This window comes from Desmodus rotundus, chromosome 2 (genome assembly GCF_022682495.2).
Source record: "Desmodus rotundus isolate HL8 chromosome 2, HLdesRot8A.1, whole genome shotgun sequence".
Classification (NCBI taxonomy): Eukaryota; Metazoa; Chordata; class Mammalia; order Chiroptera; family Phyllostomidae; genus Desmodus; species Desmodus rotundus.
In genome coordinates, this window is record NC_071388.1 from 126339553 (window position 1) to 126352300 (window position 12748).

A 12748-nucleotide genomic window follows, 5' to 3' on the forward strand; every position below is an offset into this window, starting at 1 on the left:
AAAAGGCAAAGTGGCAATACTTGTATCAGAAAAAATAGACTTCAAAACAAAGGCCATAAAAAGACACACAAAAGGATACTTCATAATACTCAAGGGAAGAATCCATCAAGAAGACATAAACATTATGAATACATATGCACCCAACATAGGAGCACCCAAATACATAAGGAAAACCTTGGAGGACTTCAAGAAAGATACAGACAGCAACACACCTATACTAGGGAATTTTATCACCCCACTCTCAAAGATGGATAGATCTTCCAAACAAAAAATCAACAAGGATATTGCAGCATTGAACAATGCCCTTGATCAAATGGAATTAACAGATATATATATCTGTTATATCTTTTCAAAGAACCAGCTCCTGGATTTATTTATCCTCAGAATATAGATAGATAGATAGATAGATAGATAGATAGATAGATAGATATAGATATAGATATAGATTGTATAGATAGATATATAGATAGATAGATATACCTATATCTATCTATCTATCTATCTATATAGATAGAATAGATAGATAGATAGATAGATAGATAGATAGATAGATAGATATAGATATAGATATAGAACCTTTCATCCCAAAGAAACAAAATACACATTCTTTTAAAATGCACATGGAATATTTCCAAACATAGACCACATGATAGGACACAAAACAAGCCTCAACAAATTCAAGAAAACTGAAATCATATCAAGCATTTTCTCAGACCACAAGGACCTGAAACTAGAAACTAACCACAGGGAAAATACTCAAAAACTTTCAAATTCATGGAGATTGAATAGCATGCTATTAAACAATGAATAGGTTAATAATGAAATCAAGGAAGAAATCAAAAAGTTTCTGGAAAAAAAATGAAAATGAATACACAGCAGTCTAACACTTATGGGATACAGGAAGGAAGTCCTGAGAAGGAAGTTCATATCGATACAGGCCTACCTAAAAAAGATAGAAACGTTTCAAATAAGTAACCTAACTCTACAAGAACTGGAGGAACAACAACAAACACAGTCCAGAGCAAGTAGAAAGAAGGAAGTAACCAAGATCAGAACAGAATTAAAAGACATATACACTACAAACACAATTCTGAGGATAAATAAATCCAGGAGCTGGTTCTTTGAAAAGATAAACAAAATCAACAAGCCCTTAAGTAGACTTATCAAGAAAAAAAGAGGACTCAAATAAACACAATCAGAAATAAAAGAGGAGAGATTACAACTGATACCACAAAAATACAAAGGATTGTAAGAAATTACTATGAACAACTCTATGTCAAGAAATTTGAAGATCTGGGTTAAATGGACAAATTTCTACAAACATATAATCTTCCAAAACTGAATGAAAGCAGAAAGCCTGAACAGATGGATAATAGCTGGTGAAATCAAAGCAGTAATCAAAAAATTCCTGGCACACAAAAGCCCTGGACCACCTGGCTGCACAGGAGTATTTCACAAAACACTTAAGGAAGAGCTAACCCCTATCCTTCACAAACTATTCCAAAAAAGTCAAGAAGACAGAAGACTCCCAAGCTCTTTTTATGAAGCCAGCATCATCCTAATCCCAAAACCAGATAAAGATACAACAAAGAAAGAAAACTACAGGCCAATATTGCTGATGAACAAAGATGCTAAAATCCTCAACAAAATATCGGCAAAACACATCCAGCAATACATTAAAAAGATCATACACCATGATCAAGTGGGATTAATCCCAGAGGTACAAGGATGGTACAATATTTGCAAATCAATAAATGTAATACATCACATAAACAAAGGGAAAGACAAAAATCACATGATTATATCAATAGATGTGGAAAAAGCATTTGATAAGGTACAGCACCCATTTATGATAAAATCACTGAGCAGAGTGGGAGTAGAGGGCATATCTCAAAATAATAAATGCAATTATGAGAAACCTACAGCCAACATCATACTCAATGGGCAAAAACTAAAAGCTTTCCTACTAAGATCAGGAACAAGACAAGCGTGTCTGCTTTTAGCACTTCTATTCAACATAGTATGGGAAGTTCTAGACACAGCAATCAGACAAGAAAAAGAAATAAGAGGCATCCAAATTGGAAAGGAGGAAGTAAAACTGTCGTTGTTTGCAGGTGACATGCTAGTGTACATAGAAAATCCTATAGACTCCACCAAAAAACTACTTGACCTAATAAGTGAATTTGGCAAAACAGCGGGATGCAAAGTCAATATTCAGAAATTGAAGGCATTTTTGTACACCAACAATGAAATATGAGAAACAGAAATTAAGAAAAAAATCTCAATTGCTATTGCAACAAGAAAAATTAAGTACCTAGCAATAAACCAAAGAGGTTGAAGACCTATACTCAGAAAACTTCACATCACTCAAGAAAGAAATTAAGGAAGACACAAACAAATAGAAGCATATACCATGTCATGGATTGGATGAATTAACATCATCAAAATGTCCATACTAACCAAAGCAATTTATAGATTCAACACAATCCCTATTAAAATACCAATGACATATTTCACAAATATAGATCAAACATTTCAGAAATTTATACAGAACCATAAATGACCCCGAATAGCTGCAGCAATATTGAGAAAGAAGAACAAAGTAGGAGGGATCACAATACCTGATATCAAACTATATTATAAGGCCACAATAATCAAAATAGTCTGGTACTGGCATAAGAACAGACACTTACATCAATGGAACAGAAGAGAGAGCTCAGCCCTAGCTGGTGTAGTTAGGTAGATTGAGTGCCGGCCTGCAAACCAAGAAGTCACCAGTTGGATTCCCAGTCAGGGAGCATGCTTGGTTTGCTGGCCAGGTCCCAAGTGTGGGGAGGTGGAAGGCAGGGCAGCGTGTGAAAGGCAGCCACACATTGATGTTTCTCTCTGCCTCTCTCTCTCTCCCTTCCCTTCTCAAAAAAAGTAATAATAAATAAAAACCTTTTAAAGAATAGAGAGCCCAGAAATAAACCCAAGTCTCTATGGTCAATTAATATTCGACAAAGAGGGCAGAAGCATAAAATGGAGTAAATATAGCCTTTTAAACAAATGGTGTTGGGAGATTTGGACAGCTCCATGCAAAAAAATGAAACTCGACTACAAACTTACACCATACACAAAAATAAAGTCAAGATGGATAAAAGACTTTTATATAAGTTGAGACACCACAAAATCCCTAGAGGAAAACATAGGCAGAAAAATCTCAGGTATTCCATGCAGCAATATTTTCACCTACATGTTCTCTAGAGCAAGGGACATAAAGGAAAAAATAAACGAATGGGACTTCATCAAAATAAAAAGCTTCTGCATGGCTAAGGAAAACATCAGCTAAATGAAAAGGGAACCAACCATATGGGAATATATATTTACCAATGATACTTTGCACAAGGGTTTGATCTCTAAAATACATAAAGAACTCACATGACTCCACTCCAGGAAGACAATCAATCCAATCTAAAAATGGGCAAAGGACCTGAATAGACACTTCTCCAAGAAGGACATACACAGGATCCAGAGACATATGAAAGGATGCTCAGCATCACTAGCCATCAGAGAGATGCCGATTAAAACCACAATGAGGTACCACTTCACACCAGTCAGAATGGCCATCATAAACAAATCAACAAACAAGTGCTGGCAAGGTTGTGGATAAAAGGGAGCCCTAGTACACTGTTGGTGGGAATGCAGACTGGTGCAGCCACTGTAGAAAACAGTATGGAATTTCCTCAGAAAACTAAAAATGGAACTGCCTTTTGACCTGGCAATTCCACTGCTGGAATCATACCCTAAGAATCCTGAAACACCAATCCAAAAGAACCTATGCACCCCAATGTTCATAGCAGCACAATTTGCAATAGCCAAGTGCTGGAAGCAACCTAAGTGCCCATCAGTAAATGCATGGATAAAAAACTATGGTACATTTACACAATGGAATACTGCACAGCAGAAATAAAGAAGGAACTCCTACCCTTCGCAACAGCATAGATGCATCTGGAGAGCATTATGCTAAGTGAAATGAGCCAGGCGGTGAAACACAAATACTGTATGATCTCACCTATAAGTGGAACTTAATCAACAAAACAAACAAGTGAGCAAAAAATAACCAGAGACATTGAAATAAAGAACAAACTGACAGTAACCAGAGGGGAAGGTTGAAGGGATAATGGGGGGAAAAGGGGGAATGGTCGTCAAGGAACATGTATAAAGGACACAGGGACAAAGTCAAAGGGGTGGGAGGTGGAGATGGTTGGGGGGAAGTGGTGCGGCAAAAATGGAAAAATATATATATATATAAAATAAAATAATTTTTTTAAAAGAGTGGAAAGGCAATGCACAGTATTAGAGAAAATATTTCATATAATGTATCTGATAAGGGATTAACATCCAAAATATATAAAGAACTCCTACATCTCAAAAACAGACAAAAAAGCAAACAAAGTGATTAAAATGTAGGCAAAAGGAAAGGAGTTTGGTAGGTGGAGGAATTAGCAAAAAAGGAAAAGGACTCATGGGCATGAACAAGTGTGGTGATTACAGGGGGAGGGCACCAGGTGGAGGTGGAAGAAGGTATGGGGGCATAAAAAGTAATGGGAAAAATCCAATAAAAATGAACTGTTTTGAAAGGGAAGGGAAGGGAAGGGAAGGGAAGGGAAGGGAAGGGAAGGGAAGGGAAGGGAAGGGAAGGGAAGGGAAGGGAAGGGAAGGGAAGGGAAGGGAAGGGAAGGGAAGGGAAGGGAAGGGAAAAGAAGGGAAGGGAAGGGAAGGGAAGGGAAGGGAAGGGAAGGGAAAGGAAAGGAAAGGAAAGGAAAGGAAGGAAAGGAGAGGAGTGTTGGCAAGGACATGGAGAAATACAAACACTTGTGCATTGCTGTTTGGAATGAATAATGGTACAGGTGCTAAGGCAAACACCATAGCGGTTCCTCGAAATATTAAATAAAGAGTTACCATACTCAACCAATTCTAATCCTGAGTATATACCCAAAAGTCCTGAAGACAGACTTGAACAGAGATGTATATACCAATGTTCATAGAAGCATTATTCATAGTAAGCAAAAGGTGGAAACAAACCAAGTGTCCTCCAAACGATGAACACATAAACAAAATGTGATACCCACCCACACACAAGGGATGTTTCCAACCTTCAAAGAGGAAAAAAGAAATTCTGACATTTGGTACCACATGGATGAATCTTAAAGACATTATGCTAAGTAAAATCAGCCAGACACAAAAGGACAAATGCTATAAACTCCTATCATACGAAGTACCTAAAATAGTCAAATTCATAGGAAAAAAGTAAAATGGTGGTTGCTGGAGGACAGGGGAAGGGGGAAATAGGGACTTAATGTTTAATGGGAATAGATTTCAGTTTGGGGAGAAGAAAAACTTCTGGAGATGGTTGAACAACACTACAAATGTACTTGATGTCATGGAGCTGTACAACTAAAAATGGTTAAAGTAGTGCACTTTGTTGTGTGTAGTTAAGTACATAATACTACAAAAACACTTAAAAGACATATCAACAATCCCAATCTGTAGGAAGTGAGACTGAGTGTCCCTTTTAAAATTGTTTATCTGTTTTCAAGATGTTTTCATAATCTTTTATTACCATCTTAATAATAAGACAATACCTCTTGTTTTATTTTTTAAAGAAAGAATATCAGCATTAAATTTTGGTATTGTGCTGAAAAAGAAAAGAAAAAGAAAAATTTGTCTCCATTCTGCTAAAAGCTGCAAGTGACCAGGGACATTATGGGTCATGGCAGCAAGAAAAAGTGGAGGCAATGAGGATTGACCAGTAGAACACTCTTCAGAAAGGCTGTTGTCAGAAAGGCAGTTGAAAGAAAATTCTCCAGAAACTCCAGAAATTTGGTTTTGCAGGTCTTGTGGGCAGAAGCACTGACTGCCTTTGTTCTAGACTATGTTTTTAAAGATGGTTGTATAGTGAACAACGTTGGAAAATAGAGAGAGTGTCTCCCTCTGGAGCATTGGGAAGACTTGCTTACTGGCTATGATAAAAGACTCAGGTTTTCTAAGTTCAGGTTTCCTCTCTTATAATCCAACCCACTGTGCGTGTGTAGGTATCTCCTCTTCATGTTGCCCTGTGGAAATTGGGGCTCAGGGAACTGAAGCCAGTGCTGGCTGTTACTACTATGTATAATAAACTGTCATTTTTCTCTGCCCCAGGAGTCTTGTGTCTTCTGCCAGACTCTGCATCTGTGGCAGGCTAACTTAGAACCTGCATAAAAGGAAAATCTCAGATGCTTCACAACTGATAACTTTTGTAAAAGATAAGATGATGAGAGAAACAGGAATGACAGAGGAAGAGTGAGGGCTTCATTGGCTAATTAATGGGATTTAAGGAAAGGTCATGGGCAATGGTAGCAAATATGTCAGCCAAATTGTATGGTATATTGGACAATAAAAGATCCTCCACTTTATTAACTACACATGACTATTTAGGAAACTAAACAGGATAGTAGTTATAGGCTGTGTATTAGGAAATAAGCTCCAAACAGCTGTTTCCTGGCTTTTGATAATTCTTCTGTGGAAATCTTCCCCACCAATCTGGCAGTGAGCCTCAAATTCATGCCACTGTAGCAAATGATGCCACGACTGTCCTGGCTGGGTGGAAGATTCTACTCCCTTTCATACAACAGTTACAGAAGTTCATATCTTCATTAAGGATGGCAGTAGGAAAATTCATGACTGAAATGGTAAAAAACCAGGCAAGCTTTGAACTTTGGCTGGTTCCTTTAGAATATGGATGGTGAGATGCGTAATTCTTGTTAAGTAGAAAGGATAACAGTTATCTTACAGCTCAGCCCTTCCTGCTGACAACCTTAGATCCAGTCAATGATGAAGGCAATGTCTCAGAACTTTTTTTTTTTTTTTTGCGGTGGGTTTGAGCTACTTTAAGGGAGCACGGCTCTCTTGGGAGATTTTCCTGAGACAGACAAATGCTCATGGTAAACCACAGATGATGCATTAACTAGTGTTCAGGCGCTTGCTGGCCTAGGTACCGTGCTGATGAAGGTGACTCACTGGGAAAGAGAAATGGACACAGAAAAATATAGACAAAGTCTTATGATTAGCCCCACTGCCCTGGAAAACTCTCTCACATCTCATGTTAAAATCAGGTGAAATTTTAAGAGATGTTATCATGACAATGAGTCAACAAATGATTCATGTTAATATAAAATCCTTTAAAAAAAATAAAAGGCTTGCTGTGAAAGTTGAGTCTGAATCAACCAAAGGCTTCAAACCCTGAAGCTCCAGTCAGAAAGCCATTGAGTGACATTTGCCTGAAGCTGGAATCGATGGTGTTAGTCAAAGTTACTGTGATGCCTGATATAGGGCTTTAGATGGACTAAAAACATTGGCAATTCATTTAGTTGAATAACAAGAAGCCTCCATGTTTCTGGAAGCCAAAAATAAATGTGTCTTGCTTTTTGGTCTGTAACCGCTCTTTTTCTCCATGTTCCTAACCGTGTCCCAGCCCCTGGTACCTCAATCTTATCTGTGTTAAGGAAAAAGAACATTAGAAGTGGGGCCAGAAACACCCTATTTTCAAAGAGTACTGAAGATCATGTCCGCCCATGCGAGTATGATGGTAAACTTTGGGGAGGGGAGAGACTCAAACATTTATGACTCTTAAAGTCACATTGCTTGCTGCCAGGATCCTTGGGGCAAGTGAGTGTCTGCACTCAGCTAATTGGGTTTGGTCATGGTTTGCAGTGGGGAAGGAAAGCTAATGTGGTTCTGTGGGTGATGCTCTTCAGGTCAATTCAGTGTACTATGGGTGCAGCTTCTATATCTGAATCTGTAATAGAAATTAATGTATTGTAAGTGTATACTTCCCAACCCCATTAAGTGTCAGGAAGGGTTCTTCTCATCATAATGAGTTACTATATAGAGAAGTACTAGTATCTTTGGAGTCCCTGACCCTTCTGAGTCTCTACAACTGATAATTTTGCCAATTGGGAAGCCTCTGGCAAAGGCAGGCTGTCTCCACTCAGAGGTAGCCCTTGGGGATTTGGACTTGTTGCCTCCCTGACGCGTCCAACAGATACATCACTTTTGAAAAGTTGATACTAGCTTGCTAATGGCTCTTGTCAAAACTGAACACTATGCATGGAAACTTTGTGACTCTCAGGCCACAGGGGTAAGCAAAAGTAGGTTTATAGTAGTTTATATGGAAAAAGGCATGCAGGTTATGATTATTACAATAGCATTACTAACTCAAAAGAATGTTACTCCCAACTTTAAACCTAATTTTGCCAACCCCTGTATTCCTACTTTGTGGTGAGTCAACTTGGACTCGGTGGCTAACATGGTGGGAGAGGTCCAACAGGCCTTGCTTGTCACATGGAAATGATATATTTAAGGAGGCTTAGCCTGCCAGCCTGGCCACACTGGCTTCTTTACTTCATATGAAAAAGTGGTATCTTTTCCTTTAGGGGAAATTGTATCCCCCACGTCATCACCCAAAGCAAAAACAAACTGTCTAGGTCAGCTCATGGAGAAACCCATGGCAAGGGTCTCTTCTCTGATGGATAGACTGGAATGAAACTGTCCATTGACCCTGCACAGACCAGATTGCCTCCATTGCTGCCTGGACCCCTTATAATCAGGCGTGGCAACACAGCCAGCAAGGTAGACTGGGCACAACATAAAAAACTCCACATTCCTGATATAGGGGTGAAGTTGTACCTACTGAAATGGGACACATAGACTTCGTGTTGGTGGAAGGAGGGAGACAACCCTGGCACCTAAAGGCAGAACATCCTAGACCCCATAGGTACAGGGGAGGGAGGGACATTAATGAACTTTGTCCTTCAGAACCACCCTCGTGAAAGAATATGTCCAGGTGTGGCTCTCTGAAACTGTTATAAACACCTTAAATTTAACTTACCGCTGGGTCTGCCAGATAGCCCAGTCATTATTTCATGGCCAATTCCCTTAGCCTTACCAAGAAGTCTATTCACAATAGTGCCCAACAGCCCCAGATCTTGCACCTGCCATGTAAAACTCTTATCCACACCCCCAGATTACTGCTCACTCCCATTCCTGTAGCCATGACTCACTCGTTCTGGGGGGGGAATGAATGCTACAAGGCTATTGGCACAGACCCACAGTACTGATAATCCCCCTGAATCTAGGACCAGACTCAATTACTCAGACTGAGTTGGGAATCTTCAGCCAGCTAAGAGGCTACATGGAAGCACTGTCGCCCTGTGGCCCCTTACTAATGTAGGTCCCACTTGGAGGACCCAACAATTGTAAACACCACTTCCCCCACCCCACAGGTTTTACTGTGTAGAAACCTGGCATTAGCTTGCATCTCTCCTGAAAATATGGTGACTTATGCCTTAGGGGAGGTCCTAAGAGACCTTCAACTCTTTAAGCAAATAGATGATGTAGCCTCAGATAGCTTCAGAGCTCTCCCCAAAATGAAGTCACCATTGGTTATTTGGGGGAACTTACAGAGGGATAGCTGCTTGTTACCTGTAAGCTTCCTGTGAATAATTATCCCTAAGACAGGAGGCATACAATTAGAAAAAGTAGGATAAAAGTTGTCCCTGAATTTAGTTGAAGTTATCAGTAATGCCACCTCATTCAGATCAGTAGTCAAGTCACTGGCCAGGGTTGTTAATGCACGACAGAATTGCCCTAGACTTCCTCCTTGGAGGCCAAGGTGAAGTTTGCAATGGCTAATGCAGGCCACTGTACCTGGATTGATGCCTCAGACCAAATGGGATAATCAACAGAGAACTTAAGGAGAAAGCCACTTGGTTTTCCAGGGTAAGATCTTGATGGTTTATGGGGTTTATTCAAGCTGGAGGGGTCTACAAACTTTGATGGCATGGCTGAGGCCTGCCTACAGTATGGCCTCATTCTGCTGCTTGGAGTCCTACAGAGTAGCTTTAATTGAATGTGGTATGAGACAAATTGATGGATTTGGTCCCAGAGTCTTGTTGATCAGATTAGTCAGAGTGACTAAGAGAGTGATGCACTCATGGGAAAATTCACCAGAAAAGAAGACAATGTAGAAATGAAGGGTAGATATTTTTAGGAGACAAGTCTCCCTGGGTCTCTTACATTTGTACAAGTCTAGTGAGCAGAAACACTGACTGCCTTTGCCCCAGACTCTTTTCAAGCTTATTTGTGTAGTGTTTGTACAGTTTGCATAGTGAATAACCTTGGAGAGAGACAGTATCTCCTTCTGGAGCAAAGAGCAGGATTACTTAATGCCCCTTATAAAAGACCTGGCTTCCATAAATTTAGGGTTCCTCTCCTGCAATCCAATCCCCTGTGAGTAGGGGTCATCCGGTCCCCTTCCTATCATCCGTGGGAATTAGGAACTGACATAAAACTGATAATACTCTGGCAAATGCTGTTGTTTCTGACCATGTTTTCTTTCTTATGCCAAGAATCCAAGAAACTGTGCCAGGCTAACTCGTTAGCTTGAAAGTAGAGTAAAATCTCAGATCTTCTATAGTTATTGACAGAGGTCAGCAGGTGATGAGGCCTGGAAGAGGAACGAAAGTGGCTGGAGGAAGATGTGGGAGTCAGTGTTTGTTTATTTACATGTCATCAGAGGGAGATATCTAAGTATGTTCGATGCCAATGGAAAATAGCATCACTGTTTGCAATAACATAAATATGGAAACCACCCACCTGTCTATCAAAGTAAAATAGACAGTTAAGTTGTAGCAAAGATAGAATAGTAAATAGCAGTAAAAATGAAAACCATAGCTACTGGATTGAAGTGGGGCAGTCACAAAAATGTAACAATGAAAAGAAGCAAGTTACAGAGAAACACATGAAGTGCAAGTTTGTTTTTATAAAGTTCAAAACCGGAAAGTAAGCAATACATTATTTAGGAATATATGCAGAAGTGGCAAAACTAAGGAAATGATTAATCCAAAATTCAAGATAATGCAATTCAGGAGGAGAATATAGAGGGCTTTTGAGGCATGGCTGTGTTCTAATTTTCGGCTTGAATGGTGGGTACAGGGTGTTAGTCTCATGTTTCTTTAAGTTGTGCATACATGTTTTGCAAGCATATATAATAATATTTTAGAATTTATTTAAAAGGTGCCAATACAAAAGAATCAAAAGAGAAAATGAGCTAAGAATTAGTTAAGATACAGGCTAATTGAGGTGGTCAGGTGGGGTTAAGAATCCACTTGCATTTATATTCCCAAGAACTTGTAGAGGTGCTGACCTGTGCAGCTGAGTGAACTCTGTCTTTTTCACTCCAGTTTCCCATTCTAAGCCCTTTTCTATTCCACTTATAGCCCCCTCCTTGTTGACTGTCGCCAATTCCAAGTGCCCATATTGTTATGACTTCACCTGCATTCCTAAAAAGGATCTTCTAAGCTCCCACCCACAATGATATAAATGATTGGTAAGACCCAAATGGGTTATTTATTCATTAGTTTGTCCACTTACTACATATTTATTAAATACCTAGACATGTCAGACACTGTAGCTGGATATATAGCTAGAACAAAGGGACAATTCTCTGCCCTTTGAGGTCTATTATTTATTTATTCCTCTTGCCTTATTTTCAGGATTATATATAATTGTTAGAGCAGGGAACAAATTCCCAGGTCTGACGGGGCTGAGGGTGGAGAGTGGGAAGGAAGAACAATCTCATGCTCCATTACATTGTCCCACTAGACCATAAACCCCTCAAGGGTAACATCTGTGTTTGATCCAACTTTGTATCCAACATGAAGTCTTGTATTCTATTGACTGAGTAAGGGAATAAATCAAGATGGCGACTGTCTAGATCATTTAGGCTCTCTCCGTTCTCCCTCCAGTTGCCCCTCACCCCCATCCCCACCTCTACCCTCTGCTTTGTGCCTTCAGACATTCTTTCATGGAGGTGGTGGTAATGCTATTCTCAAATGTCCCATCTTGGAATCCTTAGCTAGAAGAGCATCCATGGGCCCCCAGACACCACATGTTACCTCTGATAAATTTTCTTCTGCTGCAGTAATGAGAGGTGTATTCCCAGTCTTTGGATGCTGAAAGTCAAGGTTTCCAAGGATGGAATGGACTTTAGTGATATGGTCACAGATGAGTTCCACATCACCTCTTGAAACCACTTCCAGGAAATCATGAATCAGTTTATTTTTATTCATCTTGCTTGTTCCATATAATTGCTTTTAAGAAAAAATAAATGATTTAATTAAATGAGAGACTGCAAAGCAGTGGGTGATTCAGAAGTAACAAAGTCTATCTTTAGTTCCCTTGTTTCCTTCTTTTATGTGTAAAACACTATAACAATTTTAAAGACAATTCTGAAAAAGAAGATACCCCATAATCCCACCAATCTTGGTTATTTGTACACATACAGGGTGAGGCAAAGTGGGTTTACAGTTGTTTGTATGGAAAATAATACAATAATTAATAAATAATAATACAAGAATAAACTCTGTTTCGTGTACTTACAACAGAAAACCTACTTTTGCCCTACCCCATATTTTAAATTGGGGACAGTAATAATTTTACTATCCCTTTTAAAGATCTGCTGAGGTACAGAAGGTACAGATGAAGAAAGGATGAATCCACACCAGAATGGAAAGAGCACAAGTTTTAGAGCCTGACAGAACCCCAGTTCAAATCCCTCCTCCACAGATTACCAACTGTGTAACCTGGAGCATGTCACTCAACGTCTCTGAACTTCATTTTCTCATCTCAAAAACGGAAGTTATATTCCCCTTTTCAAAAGGCTGGT

The 12748-nt window shown here is 39.4% G+C and overlaps 1 protein-coding gene across 2 annotated transcripts in view; it reads right to left on the reverse strand.

The window, feature by feature from the left end:
• MAP3K19 (mitogen-activated protein kinase kinase kinase 19) overlaps positions 1-12748 on the reverse strand; it is a 79196-nt gene that overhangs the window by 59787 nt on the left and 6661 nt on the right. For both annotated transcript variants that reach the window (XM_045203160.2, XM_024569731.3), the window contains exon 2: positions 11979-12173. In XM_045203160.2, the coding sequence (XP_045059095.2) occupies positions 11979-12173 (195 nt within the window). The remainder of the gene's footprint in view (positions 1-11978; positions 12174-12748) is intronic.